Genomic DNA, 23,458 nt, shown 5'->3' with positions numbered 1-23,458 from the left:
CGCTTATGTATTGTAACAGTTTTTCTGATGAAATTGGAAGATATTTTTTGAGTGTTTCTAGGTATTTAAATACTGTCATTTTCCAGTGTTTCTAGAATATATGTCATACTAAACACTATTTTTTAACTTTTGAGTTATTTTATATATTACGTTTTATAGCTTCTCGTTGACTGGTGAACTAAAATTAGTGATATTAACAACTTTTTCCTATGAAAAATCCAATGAGAACTACTAGCATCTGGTAAACACTTAATACAGTAAATACTAATTCAAATCCAGATAAATTGCTACTTCGTAATTGTGTGCATACCTGTTGCTTTCTATAGGGTTGGAGACTGGGACGAGAGTATAAAACCACTTAGAAGGCAGCTAACTTTCCTATAACAAATGAAATAAAATATTCTCTAGTGAGTTGTTTCCAGAGTACAAGAATATTATATGATCCATTACTCATCATTAAGTAAATCTTTTTGTATAATGTTTTAATTTGAATATTTTAAATTAGAAATGAATAAAAATAGGATGTTAGTTCTAAAAGGTGTTAATAGTAAAAGACATTTTTAAATAATAAAATTAGATTGCTTTAATTTTATAATTACGACAACAATTTTTTTTTGAGACTGTAATCCCCAGAAGTTATTATAATGGTAACAAATTAACAATGCAATATATATATAAAATTTAATCTCAAGCTTCTAAGAGGGAGAGATAAATAAATATGACCCATAGATTTGATTTATGGGTTATTTAGAAGTATGTAAAGATGTGTGTGTAAAATAAATCCAGAAGTAGAATTGCTGGATTAGAAGGTTACATGCATTTTAAGTTTTTATAGATGTTGTCAGTAAACTTCAGAGGAGTTTACATTCTCACCAACAGAAAAGTGCCTGCTTTTCCCTACATCTTTGCAAAATTAGTATATTATCAAGGGTTTTCATAGGATAGGTAGATAATGGTACTTCATTGTTTTAATTATAGTCCTTAATTAATGAGCTTTACTCTATGTGCTTAAAGCCATTTGTACTTCTCTTTTTCCGTGAACTCATTCTTCATGTTCTTTGTCCATTTTAATAGATTGTTGGTCTTTATATAGTAAATATATTAGACTTTGATTCTTTTTCTCTAGTTTGTTTCTAATTGAAATGTTATTACCTGTCATGGTTATCAGACCTGGCTCTGAATGAGTTTTATCAAAAGTCAAATGCCCTCTCAAAGTAAAAAAAAAAAATTATATATGTGTATATATATATATTCTTTTATATATGTATGTGTGTGTGTGTGTGTGTGTGTGTATAAAATTACCTAGGATACAAAAAGAATCCTACATAAAGTAGAAGTTTCTTAATTCTTTGCAGCAATACCAGCATCACAGATTAATTCTATCATTTCAAAAGGTTACCATTGTGAAAGTTATAATGTATATTTTTGTGATCACTTGCCATTATATTTTTTAAAAGCAATTTTTATCTTATTCTCATCTTTAGTATATATGTAAATTCTAATTTTTTTTTAGTGTTTCTACTCTAGTTATATAAGATTTTTTTATAAGAAATTGGACAATATACAAGCGAAAATGAAAAATCATTTATAATCCTTCAACCCAGTGATGACTGTTATATTACAGTGTTCCACCAGGATTTTCTGTGTACATGTATTGTGTATATTTTGTGTACATAATTATATCTGCGTTTATATATTTTTTTATAATTGGAATTCAATAAATATAGTTTTATATTCTTGGGTTTTTTTAATCTATTTATTTTTTTTTAGTTTAATTTTTAACTATTTCACTATTAGCTATTCATTAACAGGATACCTATTTTTGAGAGGTATTCTATTTTGTTAAAAACAAAATGTATCTTAGCTACTTTATATTGAAGAATGTGCTTTTCTGTTTCTATCTTTTTTTAATCAATCTAGAATATAATTAACTAAGTCCTGATAAGTTTTTTGAATGGCTTTTATCCTGCATGTTTGTATTATGTTTGGCAAGTTGTCAGGTTGGTAACCTTTATAAAATGAGTCCATGAGTAGAATAAAAGGGAGAAACTATGTATTTTTTTTAACCTTTCCTGGATTCCTATTTTTACAGGGCCAATACTCTCATTTGGTTTTACTGGCAGCATTTGATTGTATTGATGATACTAAGCTTGTCAAGCAGATCATAATATCAGTAAGTAATTCTGATGGTCTTGAATTTGAGTTAAATTGATATATCATTTGTGGGTTTGTAAGCTTTATTTTACATTTATATATATAAAAAGACTTTGATTTGTGTTTGACAATATTTTGTTATTGTCTCAAGTGTCTTGAGGGGTTGCTTTATTCCTGTATAAGTCATACTCTTATAACTTGATATTAATAATTGATATTGTTTTAAATATGTAAAAGCAGCTAAATTAGGATAATATGGCTTTTCTGACCATATGAAAAACTAAATGAAAAATTAACAGTGCAGTGCTTAGACTTGATCAGAAATTCATTTACATAGTAACTTTTCAGTTATTCAGGAACTCATATCCAGGCAGGGGTCCTCCATGACCTTTCTTTTTCTCTCCCTTTAGAGAAACTACCTCTGCACAACTACCCAGCTTATCAGTAAATGTCATAGATTAAGCTGGAGAAGAAAACCCAATAAAACTCAATTGTGATACTTAGAGCTTTTGTGAAAGCTTTTGTAGAATCATATTAAAAATTATTAATAAAATTAGAATACTACCTTCCTTTTAACATTTCAGCAATTCCTTTTAGCCCCGTATAATGACCATAAGTGGTAATAATTGAATGCAGCTTACTTAACCCCAAATTTGCCTTCAGAAAAACTGAGCAGTTCTCTTGAAAAAACAACTCCAAAGTAAAAACTGTATTTTGAAATAATTTCCTTCATTCTGCAATGTTTGGTTTCTGAATCTGTGACCTTCTCTTCCCTTCCTTTATTTCTGGTGTGCAAGGGGTGGTGGGTATATAATAGACGTTGCGGGGGCAGGGATAAGAAATTGCAGCATTGGTTGCAGTGACAAAACTCGGAAACATTTTAAAAACCACATAATCTGTATAGACATTCATCTAAAAATTACACAGACCTTTCTGTTTGATGCACATGGTTGGGGCTTTTGGAAAAATCTCAATGACAAAAACTATTTTTATACCATCTGCAGGGAGAAGCAGATGGATATTTAGAAGGAGACTTTACCCCTTGACATGTGGTGGTGCTGTGGCCTCTCTCTGTAGCCTTTCTCTGTAGCCTATCTGGACCAATAGAGCTGGGTGTCAACAGAAAAAAATTTATAAACTATTGGAGGGGAAGGAGATTTTCTTAGATGCCAGCTGTAGGTCCCAGAGTGTGTGTTTCTCATGCCCTTGCTCTCATTTTCTAACTTTCCCCTTAACTATTTTAAGATTGTGATCACTTTCTTTGGGATAAGATTGTGGGAAGAAACAAGTTGGCAAGACTTCCATGTCACAAACTGAGTATTTTGACATGTTCCTTGTGACTTTATTACCCTTTTGACTCCAATCAATGATGATTGTTTTTCATTCCAGTGACAGAGATGTGAGGCCAAAGATTGACTAATGAATAAAGTTGTTTCATGAAAATGGAAACAGGCTGGGCTATTGAAAGTTTGCTTTTGTTTAATATTTTCTGGACAGCTGAAATTTGCATAACTGTTCCAAATGGATTTCAAGAGAAACCAGACTTCTTTAGGATTTGCCACGATTGTCTGCTAGATTGATTTTTTCCAAAGATTTATCCCACTTAAAATGGCTGTTAATTCCTTGTGTTTAGCAGTGTGATTCCTACCGCTACTTGACCCACGTCCCTTATGACTTTATCATACTTAAGGCAGCTTTCCCTGAGCATGGCCTGATTTACTGATCTCTTGCCTCTGACAAATGCTCAACAGGTTCTGTGTGTCATTAAACTATGTAGCTAGTGATAAAATTTTGGAGTGCTAATTACACTTGCATTTTTCCCACCCATCCACTAGAAAGCCTGTTGTAGTATGCAGTGCTTTTTAAAATACTGAAGAAAGCTTAATACTGCTAAGAATTCTGTTCAGGGGGACCAGACTTCCTGAAAACGTCAGGTCAAAATCACAGCCTGGTCAGCTGACCCCTCACCTTTCAAAATGGATACACACTGTTCCCTACCAAAATAAAAATACTTATAAAATTTGATCTATTTTACCCTGAAATTGTTGGTATGACACAGCTGCTTTGACTGCAGTGTTCCTGAGAAGGAAATAAGTACTCTGGCCAGTTTCTTTTTCAGAGTGACTAAATATTGATTCATACTTTAACATATATTATTTTTAAAATATACAGAAAGGTATAAAGGATAATACAGTGGAATGTCAACTATAATTGAAAAAATAAAAATATAAATAAAAAATTTAAATAATAATAATACAGTGGATACCCAGCCTCCCACCATCTGATAAAGAAGTAAAATTTAACAAACGTAGTTAAAGTTCATGTCCCTGGTGTACCTGTCCCTGATTGCATATTCCATTCGTGCCCATACCCACTGTGATGAATTTTGTATTCATTCACATGCATTTCTTTATCCTTTCACTGTATGCAAATGTGTGTAGTGCTCTTTTGCATGTTTACAAGTTCTATGTATATGATGTTTTGTGTGTTTCTCTTGGACCTTGCTTTTTCCTTTTGGTGTTATGTTTATGAGATTTATCATCACAAGTTGGCAAGCCTTTTTTTTTAAAAGGGACCAGATAGGATTTCAGGCTTTATGGGCTGTGTATGATCTCTGTTATCTAGTCTTCTTTTTTTCTTTTTTCTTTTCTTTTCTTTTCTTTTACTTTTCTTTTTTCTTTTTAAAGAACCTTTTAAAATGTAAAGACCATGCTTGTAAGATGTACAAAAAACAGACTGCAGATCGAGTTTTTGACCCCATGGCTTTTGTTTGCCCAACCCTGTTCTAAATAATTTATTTTTTAGTGCCAAATAGTGTTTTTCTATGAGTATACTGTGATTTATCTTACTATTTTTCGGTTAATGGACATTTAGATTGTTTAAAATTTTTTAAGCTGTAAAAACTCTTATTATTTTTTGCTATTCCAAATAATTCTCTGATCATTTTTATATGTCTCCTTGTTTCTTCTCTAAGGCAATTTACTTAGCTGAATTTCTGGGTTGCCAAATAATTCTGTGTATATGTTTATATAGAGTCATGTGTCCATCCCACCCAGCCACTACAAAACCTTTTGCATTATGCAGTGCTTTTAAAAATAGCCGAGAAAGCTTAGAGTCGCTAAGCATTTTGTTCAGAGTAACTGGATTTCCCGAAATGTCAGGTCGAAATCATAGTCTACTAAACACTCATTTTCTCTTTTAAGACCAAGCTCCATTTCAGTCTCTCGATAACATTTTCTGATCTCTGAGCCAGACATGGTCTTCCCATCCTCTCAACTCATATAATTTGTCTTTGTCATCCATTCATGTAACAGTTAATCATGATCTGACCCAGGACTCACAAACTCAGAAATGTTTGTTGACCAAGCAGGTAAGAGTGAGGCAGGCACAGTGTGGAGGGATGGACTGTGGGGAAAGGAGAAAGCACATGTCCTGTCCACGGCAGTAGCCTCCAGCTTTGGGGAATGTGAGCTCCATGGTGATGGACCTTGTGGGTTTTTTTTTCTTTTTATTTGTAAAATTTAACCATCTTAACTGTTTTTAAGGGTACAGTTTTATAAGTATATTCACAACGTTGTGCAAACAATCTTTAGAACTTTTTCATCTTGTAATATCGAAATTATACTTATTAAACTATATCTTCTGATTTTTTAATGCAACCAATAACGTAAACTTTTAGATAAAAGTTATATATTTAAAACACTCAAAAGGCTGCAATCACCACCTAATGATCTAACTAATCGTCCTTCTACACTTATGTTATCTATTATTTACATCTCTTATTTTTGATTTTTTAAGTTTCTCTTGCCTCTTCCACTAGGTTTTAGCTCTTTAAGGTTAAGAACAGTCTACATTTTTTTTTTTTGTCTCCACACACAACCTACATAGAGATGTGTGCACCATAGGCTCAATTCTCAGTAATGTGTTTTCTTTTGCATTTCTTTCCTCCACTGAAAATGTATGGGCACGCTAACCCTACTTCCAGAGTGCACCCTTCATTTTGACCTTTACCTTTCCTTTTATAAGAGGGTTGGCAAATTGGAGTGCCAAAGAATCTGACAAAGGGTGCAGCACAAGGAGGACAGAACTGGCCAGACATGTCTTCAGAAGAGGTCTCTTGTTCTTACACTTTACTTCATCTGTTCACATGCCTGCTTTAGAGTAAAGCGTAAGAAGAAATTGTAACAAAAGGACCTTGTTATTTTTTCTAAGTTAATTCTTCTAAGTCGAAAACCTTTAAAATTCAACCTTCGTTGTTGGGTCCTCTCTTTTAAGGATGCCAAACTCATGACTCCACCATTGTTAACCTCCATAGTTGAAGATACTATATTGAGAGTTGTGGTTTTGACATGAAACTTTTAAAAAATTATAGCAGTTTTCAGTTTGGAATATGAATTTTCTGATTTGCTCCTGATGATAGCCCACAAATCAGGCAGGTGCGTTATTTCCTTTTATGGATAAGGAAATTGATGTGTACAGAGAGTAAAGATTTGTCAAAGGCTATTCTACTTGAGCCCAAAGATTGAATTTAGTACAAAACCAGCTATGTCATACCTGCCTCCTACCTAGTTCTACATGTTACTATACTTGTTAATGTTGTCCTCTCTGAAAATGTCTCTCCTCTCTGTGTGTAACCCAGGTTAAAGAGAAATGAATTAGTGATATAGCAGCACTCATACTGTTCCCTTTTACTTTTTTTCAAAGATGTATGTTTTTGATACTAGGAAAGTTGGAACGATGGTGAGATGGGGGAGAATTAAATGATAACACTCAAATGAATATAAGTTTAGATTCTGAGTTCCATAATTACAAGCTGGAAGGCAATAAAGTTCAATGGATTTGGGGACAAGTCCTTGAGTAGTAGTTGTGCATAGAAATAAGCTTCTTGTGTTAAGGTAAAACCATTTCTGTCAAGTCGTATGCGTTGTACTAGTCCTTAAGTGTGGAACCCACAGAGAAAGTAGTATATTGCCAAATACGTTTCTGGCTTCAAAGGGAAAAAAATTAAATAGCAGCCATTTCTATTTCTTCACTGCATACTCCCCCCATTTTTTGTAGTAGTTAGTTTTAAGCAACTGTTTTAAAGGTATTATACCTCAGAATGTTTCTTTAAAGCAAAATTGTGGCTTATTTTACATGACTAGAAATTTGCCTAAGCTGTGTATCCTTCTCACTTTTTTCTTTAGACAGATTAAAGCATCTGTCTTCTTCGAGTTGCTTAAGGCTTAAATAGGAAAAGCTATACTAAAGGTAGCTCAATATTTGTGGCACTAAGTGCTTCATTGTCAAAAATGTATATATTGAGTCCACTCTGGGGAATGTGTACCTTAAAATTATTATAAAAGAATTTCCTACACTGTGATATGTTATATATAGTTGTTTTGTTTTGTTTTGTTTTTGTCTTCCTCTTTATTACTGAAATTTTAAGTTAATTTTTCTTGGGTGGCTAAAATTTATTGAGGTGGTTAAATCTACTGCATCTATTCTCTGAAAACCTTTAGTTGTATGGGGAAAATCTTTGTATGTGACCTTAAACTTCAGAAGGAGAGCATACTGGGACTTGGAGTCATAGGCACAGGTAATCATATCCTGAATGAGTTACTCATCTACTGTAAGTCACTTGTTTAAACCTTAGGCTTCTTAGCTGCATGGTATGAACAGTATTTAATATGATGGCTGCACTGTTCTCAACATAGGGTCTGCTTCCTAGTAAGCACTCAAGTGTTAGCTGCTATTATTAATTGTAGGAAGCACGATACACTTTGGTGCAGAAAATGAGGGAAGCTTGGAATTTTAAAAAGGGAAATTTTTGGTTGCATTATGAACCTTAGGGTCATGGATTTTGCTGTATCATGATTCCTTGATGATTGACATAACTTTTAGTTTGGTTCCTTACACTGAAATTACTGATTTCATAGTAAAAATATAGGCACTTGAAAGAATAGCAGATCTGAGTATATCATCTCATAGAGAATTTCATTCCTAAACAGGGGATTGTATGTTTTCTTTGAAAAAGACTAGAGTTGGAATCAGGACCAGAGCCCTGCCACTGACATTACATTCTTTGGCAAACTCACCTCTCTTCTTTCTGGGTCCCTCATCTGTAAATCTGGGTGACTGAACTGAATTTTTCCTATATCCCTGGCCAGTTCTAAAGAATCTCTGATGCTCAGACACACATGGCTTTGAATATCTGTTAAGTTTGTTGCAAGAAATTGGAATGGGGGAGGGGACGTTGATGGTTTTTCTGTTGCATATTCTCTATTAAGAATAAGGGTATTTTTAAACAGTGAGTTTTCTGTCTTTGAAAATATCAACAAATTTACAAAGGAGCTTAGTTGGGGTGGGGATGACATTGCCTTTGTTCCTTAACTTTATCTAACTAGAAAAAGAGGTTACTCTTCTTCGATAAGTTGATTGAAAATGTCAGAGTGTAGTTATTTGTAACTGCTCCTTGGAATCTTTCTGCATTTCTTCCCCTTCCTCTACTCTTTGTTTTCAGTACTGAAATAGCCTTCATTTGCCATGCATAAGCAACCCAACTTTAAAAGCCTTTACCCACTTGTTCTGTTTAACAGAGTTTTCTTATCTCCCTTCACTAACATCCCAGTGAGGAAATTCTAATAAGAAGGTTCTTGATCATTGCTGATGCTACATTTAAGTGGAGCTGCAAATTAACTGTCTGCTCAGTGACCCCAGCAAGCAATGTCCCTAGTAACGGTGGCCTAAGAAATATCGGTTATATAGTGGATGAAGCTAACTGCTTTAAATATTTTTTAAGTCCTTGAGCTTGGTTAGTTTATATAAATGGATTTTGCAATAATACTAGTCACAGTAGAGATTCAGTTCTGTGTTTTGAGGGTAAATTTCTTTGTACTTTAATGAGATGGTTTTAGAACTAGCTCCACATTTCCATTAAGTACATTAGAGAAAATCGTTAAGTATGTATTCTTTACCATTCAGATTCCAAGCATCCTTTAAGCATGTGGACTCATTGTTTCTATAATTTTACAGGAAATTATTAGTTCCTTGCCTAACATATTAAATGACAAATATGGAAGGAAAGTCCTTTTGTACTTACTAAGCCCCAGAGATCCTGCACATACAGTACGAGAAATCATTGAAGTTCTACAGAAAGGAGATGGAAATGCACACAGGTAAAAACAAGTAGAATAGCTTGAGCCGTTTTTCCTCTGCTCTGATTTATTAATTTTGAGTAGTGCATGCTTCCAGAAGTCTACTTATACATGCACACCCCCTCGTGCTCCCTCTCTCTAAAACTCAAAGGGTGAATTTCATTTTTAAGCCTGTAGTTTTTATCTTGTAAAGGGAATAAAAGCATGATGCTAAAAGAACGCCTCTGAGGTACCTGGCACATAGCAGGCACTTAGGCGTGTGGTTGGTTTTGGTTTTACTTTATTTTTAAAGCTACCAGTACCATATAATTAAGTACTCTAAAGAGTAGAGTTCATAAAGTAGTCTAAATATGTGTTGTAAGATATTTTGTTGTTTTTGTTGTTTGGTTTTTGGATTGGTTTTAGGTACTTTTAATTACATAAGGCAACTTCACTTACCGAGTGCTTGTTCTGTGCCAGGTACTAGTCACATCCTGGGGACACCAAGATGAAGGATGGATATCCCACCCTCAGATCAGTTATATACAAGCATAATAGAAAGATACAATTACAATAGTGTGTGACACAATTTATTTGTTATAAGCCCTTAGTGGTTTTTGTGAAATAAGACCACCGTATTTCCTTTGCCATTAATCTTAGCTTTCAACGTATTCCAATAGTAAGAAAGATACAGAGATCCGTCGCCGAGAGCTCTTAGAATCCATCTCTCCAACTTTGTTAAGCTACCTGCAAGAACATGCCAAAGAAGTGGTACTCGATAAGTCTGCCTGTGTGTTGGTTTCTGACATTCTGGGAGCCGCCACTGGAGATGTTCAACCTGCCATGAATGCCATCGCCAGCTTGGCTGCAGCAGAACTGCATCCTGGTGGCAAGGATGGAGAGGTAATGTGCTATTATAATACTGGTGGGAAAGCTGCAGTGGCTGCAGAAACTCCAATCATTGAGAACATTTCTATAAAGAGAATTTTAATGATTATTATCTCAACTCATTACATACCAACAGTACGTTTCATAACACAGTGTTGTCACAACACTGTCTTTCTCAGAAACTTACAGTGACTCCATGAGTAAAATAAAATTCTTTTAATATGGCTCTCTGTTGTACACGATTGGCCTCAGGCTGCCTTTCTAGCATATTCTATGCTCTTTATTCTATTTTGAATTTGCTGTGGACTTTTGTACGTCGCTGCATTTGTACATGATGCTTCCCTCAGCCTCGAGTGCTGCCCACGTCTATTTTCCTGTGATCTTTATGTAGAAATCTTTACTTATTCTTCAGGGTAGAATCCTCTATAAAGTCTTTCCAGATACCCTTTTGTTAAAAAGTCTTTGTTCTGTCTGATTGCTCCTGCCTGTGTTATTTGGGCCCATGTTATTCTGCCCTTCATCTTAAGTTCTTTGGTTTGTATACCTGATATGTGCTAGGCACTGCTCAGCACTATCTTCCCCTCCCTCCTCATCCCCTCCCCGCTATAAAGCTTACCATTTTGGTGAACACAGTATTTAAATAAATACTTACACAAACAACCATTTCATATTGAGATAAGTGCTGTGGAAGTAAACCACAGATTCTTTGAAATTAAGAGTGGGGCCAGCCTGTCCTCAGGAAGGCTTCCCTGAGGCAATAAAAGCTAAATTGAAACCCAAAGGATTAATAGCTCTGTGAGGAATGGTTCTAAGCCGAGGGAAGAGCGTATGCAACAGCCTGAAGGAAGGAAAGAGCTGAGCTTGTGTGAGAAGAAAAGGCTCAGGAGGGTGGAAATCACTTAGCAAAGGGAAGAGGAAGACAGAAGCCGGATCATACAGGGAGGGCACTTGTCCTCCACAGTTCTAAGCTCCTAATGAACAGATGTGTGTGGGGAGCCTGTTATTTTTTCTGACCTATGCAATAAGGGAAGATAAATGGCCTGTGGATCTTAGAGAAGCCCATGGCCCTGCCCTCATAGAGCAGACCATATTAACAAATTGGTCAAGTGCATGCATAATGAAAGTTTATTTTTAAAGAGATTGAGTCCATCGTCTTCCATGCTTGATAAGGGGAGATCCTTGGTACTGTGGGAACAATGACATGGCCCTTAAAAAGGAGTAAGATTGAGCTAAAAAGATACTTTCTTGGCCAGCTAGTCAGATAATACCCATATGTAGTCACATGAATTTAAGCATTCAGCTTTAGGTTTTAATGTTTCTACTATAGTGTTCTGTCCCATAGGTGTATTTGTACCTCAGAACTGCATATTGCAACCTGAATAGTGGTTAGCATGATCATAAGGTGAGCATTGTATGGTACTCTTCAAACTAGAACTCACAAAGCTGAGTCTGAACTACTTTTCAGTGGCTGTGTTATCTTGAATAACCATCCTCGTTTTAGTATGGGGATTCTAATAGACCTCTGGTCCCTCCATGTGTAATGGTCAGTATAGATAAAGACCTTTTAAGCCTATGGGACTTTCAACTTCGCAGTGTCCTTATCTGTTTGTGGTGATATGGAACAGCTCGTAGGCCAAGGCATGGATGACAGTCACTTGTAAATGAATGTGTTCTTGACCCCTCGTAGCTTCACATCGCAGAGCATCCTGCAGGACATCTCGTTCTAAAGTGGTTGATAGAGCAAGATAAAAAGATGAAAGAAAAAGGAAGACAAGGTAGGTTATTAAACTTGATCTCTTCTTGTATCTCATGTGGAATTTCAGTAATTCCTGGCGTCCCTTAACTTTTTGTCAGCCATTTAAGTTGACTGTTCAGAAATAATGTCTGTAAGAAATAATTTAGTGGTTGCAAGTATTGTTTAGAAAATGCTAGAAATTTGTGTCCTGAAATCCTTTCATTTTTTTCTTTCTTTTACACTCTCCCTCACTTTGCTACTTCAGACTTCTGACTAGGCCTGGCTGATTTTCTAAAATGCTATTCCATTTCTGGAGGATGATGAGAGCAGTACAGTGTGTGTTTATGTGTATGTGTGTGTTGGCGGGGCGGGGGGGGGGAGGGTCATTTGTGAGTATCATCACCCAAATTTAAAGACATGATATTTATCTCTAGTTTTGAGGAAAAGATAAGCAGAAGAAAATTATCCTTATCAGAGAATCTTGAACTGGTGCCAGTTTGACATTGAAATACATGTGACCAAAGAGCAAGCCAATCCTTGGCGCTTTCTGGTTTTTCGTAAACCTGACAACTGCTTTGTAGAAACTCAGCTCTCAAGAGGAAGACAGCGTCTTTTATCTACTTGAAAAGTGGCATACCATTCCCCCTTCAGTCTTGTCTTTGACCACACCTTCTCTTACTAAATTCAAACTCTACCTGGTATTTTGGACATTAAAAGGATTTTCCCTTACTTGAGTAAAGCAGTTTGGGCTTTCTATTACTGTATCTGAAAAAAAAGTGACATTGTGAATTTATGTCTTAAGTCAAGTTGCAGTTCTGATGGCTAGTGAGGCAATCAGTATAGCAGTAGAACTGTCACTTTTCGCTCTACGTTTAAGAGTAGAGACTTTATAAAAGAAAAAGCTTATAATAAGTTTTGAATTAAAATCATGTATTGAATCAGCCTTTTCATTTCTCATTATTGAAAAAGTTGGTGCACAATTGAACTGTTTATATCAGAGAAAGTTGTCTGGCCTGCTTTTAAAGACCAGGCATTTTCCTCTTAATTAAAATGTGCTGACAGGCCTAAAACATGCCTTCTTGGTTCTGCCGTGTTTGTCATTTTCATGTAGCAACAAATGAGTGTGATTAGCTGTCTTGGTTCTCCCTTGCGGTATAACAAGCCACCTTAAAACGGTCATTTAAACAGGGTTTGGTAGAGCTTGTTTCTGCTCTGCTTGGAGGCTGTTCAGCTTGGGTTTGGAGTATCCACTTTCACAATGGCTGGCAGCGGCTGAGGCCAGCAGCCTCACTTCCTCTCCTTGGGCTGCTTGGGCTTCCTCATAACATGGTAGGTTTGGTTTTAAGAGACCAAAGTAGGTACATGGTTCTTCTCATGATTTAACCTCAGAATTATTTAACATCACTTTTATTACACTTTCTTTATTAAGTCAGTCACAAAGGCCCACCGAGATTCAAAAGGAGAAGACAGCGATTTATTCCATCTCTAAATTGGAGGTGGGGAGGGGCAATATTCTAGAAGAGCACATAGAACAAAAGGTATTATTGTGGTCACCTTTGGAAAATACCGATCTGTTTATGCTTAGCATGTGCCATGGAAAACTAAAAAGCCATATGCTTCTTGGTTTATAAAGCCTCCTTACTTTGAGCATCTTTGAATGAATTATACATGCTTCCTACCTAAGATGTTTCCTTTCAAGATAAGATTTCTCTCCCTTCATTTGCACTAAGTCCTAGCTTTTAGAATGTCTCCTTTGTCTAAGAATTAGTTACACTTAGACAGCACAGTGAATAAGTTAATATACCAAGACCTTGGGAATCAGATATACTATAACAACAAAAGATGAATGGTATTTTTGATGGGTGAATATTTAGTATTGTAGAGAGAAATTACCAGGTGTAAGCCAGAAGAGTCGTTTGAGCACTAGCTGTGTTCATGGCCCCTTCTGAGTGAGCATTTTCCATGAGGGAAAACTTAATTTTAATCACAGTGCAGTGCTACTGTCAAATATTTACTTCCTGAATACCTTTCAAGTCAGAGTTAAATCATTCCATAGCACAAAGAAACATAAACACGACCAACTGAGTGTCTTATAAGAATTCATTGTTTTTAAGAAATCACTGTACTAAAAACACATATAAACTTGAACTGGAATTTTTAGCATTGACGTTTGGGTGAGAACTCTTGATTAACATTTTTATTAAAACATATTTGGACATTTAAAAGCAGTAGAGAAGGAGATTGGCGGTTTAAATCTTAGTATGTGATGTTCACTAAGTTTCAGTATATTTTACAGGGTGTTTTGCAAAAATACTGGTAGAGTGTGTTGGTATGAAGAACCTGAAGTCCTGGGCCAGCGTGAATCGAGGTGCCATTATTCTTTCTAGGTATGTATAATGTATGCTTTTCTCTGCACAGAGTCCCCATCCTGATTGCCCGTTCATGCAAAGACTCTTCTCACATTTATTTCTCCATTCTGATGTTTGTTCCCAATAGTCTAGTGTTAACTGCCAGTCACTCATGATCTGCACAAGTATACCAGACATTAGGAAGCAAATGTAACTCCTTCGGTCAACCCTTACAGTTTTTTTTTTTTCATCTACCTTCTTTTGTATGCTAAGGAACATAAAATTATGACATTTGAAGGTATCATATGATTGTCTCACCACATTTATGGTTTTGACCAAGATGTAATTGTATTATTGTTAATGAATTAGTCTTGACTTATGAAAACTGATTTTTTAAAATTGTCACTGACTTTATCTGTAATTTTCATTCACTGTTTTCAATTATTCTAAAAGGATCTGAGAAACATTTCCTTCTGAATCTGCATGCTAATTGTTTATTTCTAATTAAAATGGATAGAAAACTGATGATTTGTGAATTGAGGCATATGTTTAACTTGCATATTGTTCTCTGGACATAATATATTGAGTTTATAATTTATACTCATTGAAATTTTCATGCATTCTATTCCCAGATGAAACCTTTCTATTAAGAACATTCATTTAAAAATAAGTTTGTGTGTTGTTTTGAAGCAGTCACTGTTGATTTTTTTCCCTGCTGAGTTACCAAGGTTTGTAAGACAGATACCAGTCTTAGTTTGAATTTCCCACAGTATTTCACATGCTCTCTGTGTAACTGCTATACAATTTTACCTGTATTGTTTGTAAATGTTGTAAGTGTTTGTTCAATATGTAATTTGATTTGGTACACATATACTCACAAACATACACATTCCATATGAGCTTTCATTTTTTTTCAGGTGTATCAGTATCTCCAAACATATGGGTGATAGAAATCATTTTGTTTATTTCCCATTAAAACAAGTTAATTTTTCAGTTGATGTTGAATAGCCAGAATCCATTAGCTGAAACATGAACTTTTTTGAGACAGATTTCTTTCCCAAGGAATTGCAGTGTTAACACCTACTGACACATTCTTTCATTACACTTAAGTATTTCAGAAATGCCAAAAGATTAATGTATAGAGATTTCTTGTCAATCACAGCTCTCATTGGGTGGATTTCAAACATAAGAAGGATGCTGTAGGTTTATTATGGAAGACTACTTAGAATTGGAACAGGAACACATGAAATATTTGGGATCCTGAAGGGAAGCTAAACTATAGATAACCTAAGAATCGATTAATACAGTAATTGCTTTTGTTTGGTTTTTAGAATGTTGTCATGTGCTTGACATATCTGGTAAAATTCTCTGCTCGTTTATATTTAACTTCAAACCAGTGCTTTTTTTTTTTTTTCTGAATCATTTTACCATAAGTGAAAAAGCATTCTGGGTGAAAAAATAAAATTTTCCTTGCATGCAGTCTAAAAAGTAACTCCAGGCTCTAGACAGACTGCCTGGGTTCCAGTCTCAGCTCACTCTGTAGCCTTGGGCAAATTATTGAACTCTTTTGAGTCTTAACTTTGTTAGTTGTAAAGTGAGATAAATAATAGTCCAATGTTGTGAAAACTAAATGAGATGATGTGTATAAGATACTTAGCATTATGTCTAATACATATGTTCAATAAATATTAATTTTTTCTTACTGTTATGCATTATGTGACTGCTTAAGCTAAGGTATTAAAATAAAAACACCTACTGAGTCACAGATCTCTTAAAAGGGCACTTTGCAGCTTCATAGGTGGCAAGAAGTACTTATTACTTGTGTCTCACAAGCCAAGGGAATGCTCCTTGGGGGTGCTGGCTTATCCTCTTTCCGGACATGATGGAAGTTACTGACACCAGGCACTTCAGAAATGCCAAGGATGTGTTTCAGAGGTCAGCATTTAAATGTGGTTGTGAAAAAGTCAGGAGGAGAACAGGAAATTCACCCCTGCTGCCTATGCCCCAGCCCCTGTTTAAAGACAAAGGGGCCTGCTTGTTGTCAGCCACCAGGGCTCCGTTCACTGGTGATAGAGCACTCCAGCAAGATCTCAGAAAACAGAGCTGGCATTATTTTGCTTAATGGCTCACACTAACTAAATGCTTACCGAGTATCAGGCTTTGGCAGGGCTTTACATACAAGATCATTTGAGCTCCCCCACACAACCCTGACAGGTAGAAGGTGGATTCTGTTGTTGATCCCACTTCACAGGTCAGGAAACTAAGTCTTCAAGAGTTTAAATAGCATGCTCTTGGTTGTTGTACAGTTACAGAGTGGCAGAGGCAGTTTTCAAATCTAGAGAGCTAAGCTCCAAGGTAAAGCTTTTTACCCTTGTTCTAAACGTTCTAGCTGCAGAGTTCAATAAGAAGGCCGGTAATTGCTTACCTTTCACAGCCCCACCTTTCCTCTGTGTGCACCCATTCGCTCTTGTTTATTCAGTTGCTTAGTGAGCATTTCTTTGCCATCTGTTCAGTACATAGGGTGCCATGAAATAAAGAAAACACTAGGTCCTTGCTCTTCAGGCTAGGTGGAGAAGAGAAGATAGAGTACACGTAGTAAATAATTTTAAGTCAGGGTGTTAGTCCTAAGCTAGTCAAAGTGAAAGTAGTACCAATTCTGTATGGAACAGAGTTATTTGTACATTTGCTTGAGTGGCCTCACCAGCAAGGTTATAAAACGTTTTTTATTTATGTGGTTTTAGCATATAGGCTGCTGGCCCCCGTCATTCATTTGATGAAAAAATAATGTATGTATTTATAGTTACAAAACATCTCACAAGTCAGTGAAATTTTTATCCTGTAGATGCAGGTAGTACCTGCAGATGATCTAGGGATTTTTATAAAATTTAATTTTTCTCTTGGTTAATTTTTGTCTTCTCTCTTCAGCCTTCTCCAGAGTTCTGATCAAGAAATTGCAAACAAAGTCAAAGCTGGACTGAAAAGCCTGATTCCCACATTAAAACAAAACAGAAACACCAGCAAAGGAATAGAAACGCTACTTGAAAAACTATCTGCATAGATGGAAACAATTAACAAGATGGAATCATTTTTCCTCTTCTGATCTGTTTTCCCTGTGTGGAAAAGAAGGGCTAGAGTCCACCTTACTGGTAATTTGGGTGCTCTGTATATGTGTTTCTTCTTTGTATAAGAATTTATTTATAAAATGGTTTCTAACAATGCTTTTTCTTTTTGTTTAAATCTCAGCTATCTTCTCTATCATCTTGAGTAGTAAGTAAATCATAGTATGAGGTAGTGAGATAAAAGATTTAATAGGCATATACTGTGGGACCAACCAGATACATATAAAGGAGTTGTGTGAGTTGATTCAGGAGAAGATATCCTCATTGAGCAATAGTCAGAAGGCTTCATGGTGGAGCTGGGACTTAAGTGGACCTCAAAGGAAACAGGATGTGGGAAAGAAGAATCAAGAGAAGTTTTTGGTGGGATCAGTGAGGTGGAGCTTAGTGGTTTTGAATTGAACTTCAGGAAGCTTTAGGGCCTTGATAGCACAGGGAGGGGAGGATACTCAGCAACCAAAGCAGCCACGTTGCTACCTGCCTTATGGATTGGGTTCTAGGTTAGATTTTGTTTGAAAGCCAGTAGAGTAAATTAAGGCTTATAGTGGACAATGTGCTAAATGAGTTAGGGGATCACAGTGGTAGTAGTGTTAAGGTCAAGGTCACTGGGAAATCTGCCTATTTCTGGATCTGGGCCTTCCAAGCAAATAGCTCCATGTGATAAGACTTTCTCTGTTGGGACTATCCCTAAAGTAGGTGAAGTCTACCAGTTAGAAGGAATGAGATGCTAATTAGTTAACAGTGAAGAAGTTTGAATTTAAATTGAGGTAGGGTGTTTGAATCTTAAAACTACACTTGGCTTTTAGCTACAAAGCTTGGAAGGTGTGGTAGATCAGTCAGGCTCATGTAGTAGCCCTTCCCTGACTACTTTTGATAGCAAGCCTTGGTACTTTCTTGAAGTGGGCTGCTGTGATGTAACAGGACACCCACTGGTGTCTGTCACTATAATTAATCTGCTGGAGCATTGCTGTGCCTTTCCTGACCAGACTACAGGGTCCCAGGACTACTTCCAACATATGAACTACCAGGAGTCCACCTCCTTTCCTCTCCTGGGGGAAGCATTGAGTACCGCCCAGAGAACAGAATAGCTGATCCACCTGCTATCTCTTTGGGGATGGATTTCCTCGCTACCCAGTTGCATCTAAGGGTGGAGGTGGGACAGTGGGGGGAACTGGGGATGGAATGAGGAGGTGAATGGGGAAAAGGCAACATCAGAGTTCATTTTTGTTTGACTAATACATTGAGTTTGTGTTTTCCATATAAAGGGCCTATTCAGAAAGGAAGTGGGGGAAATCCTACTATTTGTTCCATCTTTGAGACAAAAAAAAAAAACATATAGGATTTTGAAAGTTAAGAGTACCATAAAGCATATAACAAAAGCAGCAATCCTCCCCCTGCCCACTCCTCTTCACAGCCCTTCCTTGCCCTCTCCAGAAGTAACTACTACCAATTCTTTTAACTCTTCTGAATTTTTAAATATATAATTTCCCCCCCACACACACACACACTTCTTTTCATCTTCCCAATAGAATTGCATGATTTTTGATATATCAGTGTTCAGTTTATATGATTATATCAACATAAACTGTTAAATACTGAAATAAGTAGTGAACTGTCATTACATTGCCCAGACCATTTTATTTTTCCTGGAATTAATAATTGCCTTATTTGTTTTCATTTGCTTACTTTTCTATATTAATGTTATGAATTTTTCCCAGACTTCTCATCAGATTTGTTTAAACTCTTCTTTAGCAGGTACTGTTTCCTCTTTTTTTCAGCGTCTGAGGCTCCCATATTCTGATGTTCACCCTCTACCCCATGGCTCCAGTACCTTGATTGGTCTAATCCAGCTTTTCACACCCAGTGTGCTTCGAGTGGGTCCTAGCTGTGCTGAGATTTTAACACTCTCTTCCATTATTCCACCAAGCCATGCAAACAATCCCTTTGTGTTTATAGTGCAAAAGAGCCCTGGTGTGAACTAGTTCTGGTGACCTATTCCTTCAGTCAGTAATGCATTTAGAAAGGAGCCTAGCCAATGAACCTTTGAAGAGAGGTGACAGAGGTTTAAGTTATAGACCCACAAAGAAGAGAGTCCTTTTTCTGCTTGCTGACTTTGTGTTTGGTATATATAGATCAGATGCTTAGAGCTCTTGCAGTGCCTCACAGCCAGGAGAAGACAAAGCATGTGGAAGACAGCTGAGCAAAAGGTGGGAAGAATCTGGAACTTTGGTGACATTAAGCTGCTAAAGAAATCAGCTCCTAAAGCTTCCTCCTCCTGGACTTCTGGTTACTTGAGAATAAACTCCATTTATCATTTAGGCAACTTTGAATTGAATCTTTAGAAACTTGCAGCTAAAAGTGTGCTAACCTGACTGTCTAAATAGTTATTTCCACACTGTCCAACATATCAACTAGCGTTTTTGCTTTCTTCAGACACCCCTCCCGAAGCCAGCTGGCTTTCTGGATGTCCCAGAGAGCTGCTGCACAATCACCATCCTCATTTTGGGCTATCTCTTCTTTTCTCCTATGGAAAGCCCATTCTTAGATCCCCTGCATTTCTTCTTGCTGAACACTTTTTGTTGTTGCTGTTTAAAGGATCAATTATTTAACTAGGTTAATACCTCTTTGAATGGGGCACAATCTCTAATAGGTTCCTGAGAAAGAATGCATATGAGGTAAAATGTTGAAGACCTTTCAAGTTGGGATGTATTCACTCTGCCCTTTCATACCTGGATACCTAGTTTAGTTGGGAATAGAATTCTGATTTGAAATGAATTTTGCCTCAGAATTATGAAGGCATTAGTATTTTCTTTGGCTTGCAGAGTTACTGTGAAAGTCCAGTGCCATCCTAATCCCTAATCTTTTGTACGTGGCCTTTTGTCAGGTGAAGAGAGGGGTGGGGGCTTCTCTGAAAGGTCACAGGACTTTTTTAAATCCCCAGCTGCCTTATATTTCAATATTTCAGGGTCTTATGAACTAGTATGTGTTGTGTGTTTGTTCATCATTTTTCATACCGACACTTGTTGAACTGTTGTCAGAAAAAAAACAAAGCCCTTCCATTCTGGGAGCTATCTTTGTATTGTTTCTCTAGGTCCCCCCCCCCCCATTGTTTTCTCTATTCTTTCTCTTTGGAACTCCTGTTACTCAGATTCTGAATGCTGGTTTGATTCTCTCTCTCTTTTTTTAGTTCTTTGCCTTTTCTGTTTTGCTTTTCTGGATGAGGTATTTCCTTCACACACTCTGCCAGCCCGTCCATTGAAGTGTTCTTTTCTTGCTTCTTGGATGAAATCTTTTATGCCTCTAGGGATATTATATTTTGTGTTTATTTGTTTTGCTTAGTTTTACTTTGTTTTGTCTCTTTTCTGTTGTCTGCTCTTTTTGTTTATTTTGGTCTCAGTGTTTGAAGCTTTCTTGGAGATCTTTGACTCTATATACTTAATCATAAAGGGAGCAGGCCCGTCCTAATCTCTACTCTTGACTATTCATTGCACAAGTGACCAGGTGTGGATTTTGCTGTTTCATAGGAGTCCTCTAGATGTCAGGATCAAGAGGCCTTTTACCTCAGGCCGCTTGGTGCCTCCAGAGAGAAATCCACCTGGCAGCCAGTGTTCTGTTTGCACAACATTCATTGTGCAAATTTTAATTAACCCATCTGCTCTCAATACAGTGCTTCTCCCTCATGTTCTTTTATATCTAGGGTCCCCTAGTCTGGAGAAATTAAATCAATATGAGTTCACATAATAATCTGTCAGCCTTCTGCCAAGGTATGGCCTGGTAGTCAGCCAGTTTTATCCAGTCTCCCATTTTTCCATTCCATACCTTAGTCCGGCTTTCCCCAGTACCTGGCATCTTTACTTTGTTCTTGTGAGTTTATACCACTTTATTTTTAACAGAAGTCTACAAATGGTTTTAACCCGACTGAAAAGAACCCACCTACCTCAATAGAGGGTTTATTTTCCATGGAAGAGCTTAGTAGATTTAGGAACGTCTTTAATTTTAAAATCAGGCTTTTTTTGTAGTTTTCAGTTGCACCAACCCCATTTTCCAGGGATCAGACATTGTCTAGAAGGAAGAACCTGTTTTCCCTTTAAGCCTGGCGTAATTTCCATTTATAGAACAGAATGGAGCCTCTTAGAGGAAATGGCTTCCTGCATACCTGAAGTCAAAGCTCTTAAAAATATGAGATGGCTCTTCTGTTTCTGTTTGCAATGAAACTTTGAAAAGTTTACATCTTATAGAGATAACTAAGGTAAAATGAAATCAGATGGATCGGCCCTCATCCAGTATGACTATGTCTGTAAGAGATTCAGACACACAGAAAGACCATGTGAAAACAGAAGAAGGCTATCTAAGCCAAGAAGCAAGGCCTCCAAATGAAACCAACCCTGAAGACATCTTCATCTTGACTTCGAGCCTCCAAAGCTGTGAGGAGATAAATTTCTGTTGTTGAAGCCACCCAGTCTTTGGTATTTGCTAGGCAGTCCTGGAAAATGACACCATCTTTCCTCTTCTAAATGGAAAGACATCACCACTAAAGTGCCCCAAATTCCTTAACCTTTTTCCCAGATGAACAGTCTTAATTAATCAAGGGACGCAGTATGCTTTTCGCATTACAAATCTTTTATGAACAGTAACTAAATGATGGCTTTGCCTTGCAATTCAAACTGTGCAAACAGATACTGATTGCTGTGTACATGTTTGTACCCACAACGATGCCTTGGAAGATAACACTGATGTTTCCACTCCTGTCCCTATAAAGAAATGGTGTTTGGAATCTTTCATCAAAGTGTTTTGTCCAGTTTTTAAACTTGAACTGATGCTGAATGTAAGTGGCAAACCGAGCTGTAAAATCAAGATAAAGAAAGATGTTGGTCCATGCTATCTTGTTCTTAGGGGAATTAATTATATCTTAAGGGGAAATGATTAGCTCTTAGTTGTTCCTGATATGTGATGACTACTTGAGCGGAAGGCAATAGGGATCTGGTAGCGTTATGAAAATCACCTTGCTTTGTGCTCTTTGTAACTATAATTAAGCATGATGAATAATTTAGGTATTTTAAATTATTTTCAGATGCTTAAAAACAGACTTTCTTTTTAATAGAAAGCCTCTTGCATTTAAAACCCATATTCTTTTATTGATACACCTACCAGTGAAGACATTGACTCACTACGATTAATTTAAAATTAGGCAGTAATAGAAAGTGTTTTTGAGGAAGTGGACAAGTCTTGAGTTTTATTTTTCTTACCAAATCAACTATTCTGCCCTATCTGCATTGCTTAATATTTTATTTCTAAATATAGATCTGTTAGAGTCCACCATGTCTGCTTGTAATAATAATAACCTGGTGGATATATATTTTGGTCTTCTGGCACCTCTTTGGGGGTTCCCCTCCTCCCACATTTCACATTCATCTTTTTTGGGTGGGGTGAACTCATATTATCATGACCTGCCCCGACTGGGTGCACTTGACCCAGGTCTCTCAAATCACACCACCATTCCCTTGGCCACAAGGATTAGTTTATGGGTGAAGTACTCTTACTAATAAGTTACATCAAATCGGAATCTGGCATAGGACAAAAACGAGAACATTTGGAATTCTGGGACTAATGTGAGATAAATTGTGAAAGATACTCTTCTTTTTCCTGAGATTTCAAGCTCCTTAGCCTGTTGTCTAGTGCTTCCTGTCTGGGTATTATTGTATTTTATCAATTATTCAAATGTACTTTTTTTTCATTTTAACATCTGAAAGGATGCATATTTATAGTTGATGGCTTTGTAGCATGGTCATTTTTAATAGGAAGCTTTTTTTTCTTAGTGATACATATAATAGTGATGGGTCTTAGAGTCAAGGCATATTACAGTTGGTAAAATACAGTATTCCATCATTTTCCCTCTCGACCTGCTTTGCTTTTCTGTAGTAGCTCTTTACTCCTCTCAAAACTTCTTTATTGCTGGATTCCTCTGTGTCTCTGGCCTGTATATTTGCATACAAATCATCTTGCTTTGAAAATTGAAAATCAGCTAAAATTAAGGGCAGTAGAAGATAGTGACTAGAATAACCAGCTCAGAACCACATTGTGATTTGAAGCCTGGCTGTCTTA

General features: G+C 36.6%; 1 protein-coding gene across 2 annotated transcripts in view; it reads left to right on the top strand.

The window, feature by feature from the left end:
• PUM3 (pumilio RNA binding family member 3) overlaps positions 1-22,135 on the top strand; it is a 40,693-nt gene extending 18,558 nt beyond the window's left edge. For both annotated transcript variants that reach the window (XM_016138322.2, XM_036238968.1), the window contains exons 13-18: positions 2,093-2,173; positions 9,169-9,311; positions 9,950-10,172; positions 11,845-11,932; positions 14,189-14,279; positions 17,166-22,135. In XM_016138322.2, the coding sequence (XP_015993808.2) occupies positions 2,093-2,173; positions 9,169-9,311; positions 9,950-10,172; positions 11,845-11,932; positions 14,189-14,279; positions 17,166-17,298 (759 nt within the window). In that variant the 3' untranslated portion in view covers positions 17,299-22,135. The remainder of the gene's footprint in view (positions 1-2,092; positions 2,174-9,168; positions 9,312-9,949; positions 10,173-11,844; positions 11,933-14,188; positions 14,280-17,165) is intronic.
• The last annotated feature ends 1,323 nt before the right edge of the window (positions 22,136-23,458 follow it).

The sequence above is a fragment of the Rousettus aegyptiacus genome, unplaced genomic scaffold (genome assembly GCF_014176215.1).
Source record: "Rousettus aegyptiacus isolate mRouAeg1 unplaced genomic scaffold, mRouAeg1.p scaffold_m13_p_3, whole genome shotgun sequence".
Classification (NCBI taxonomy): Eukaryota; Metazoa; Chordata; class Mammalia; order Chiroptera; family Pteropodidae; genus Rousettus; species Rousettus aegyptiacus.
This window is presented reverse-complemented; position numbering and strand designations above follow the sequence as displayed.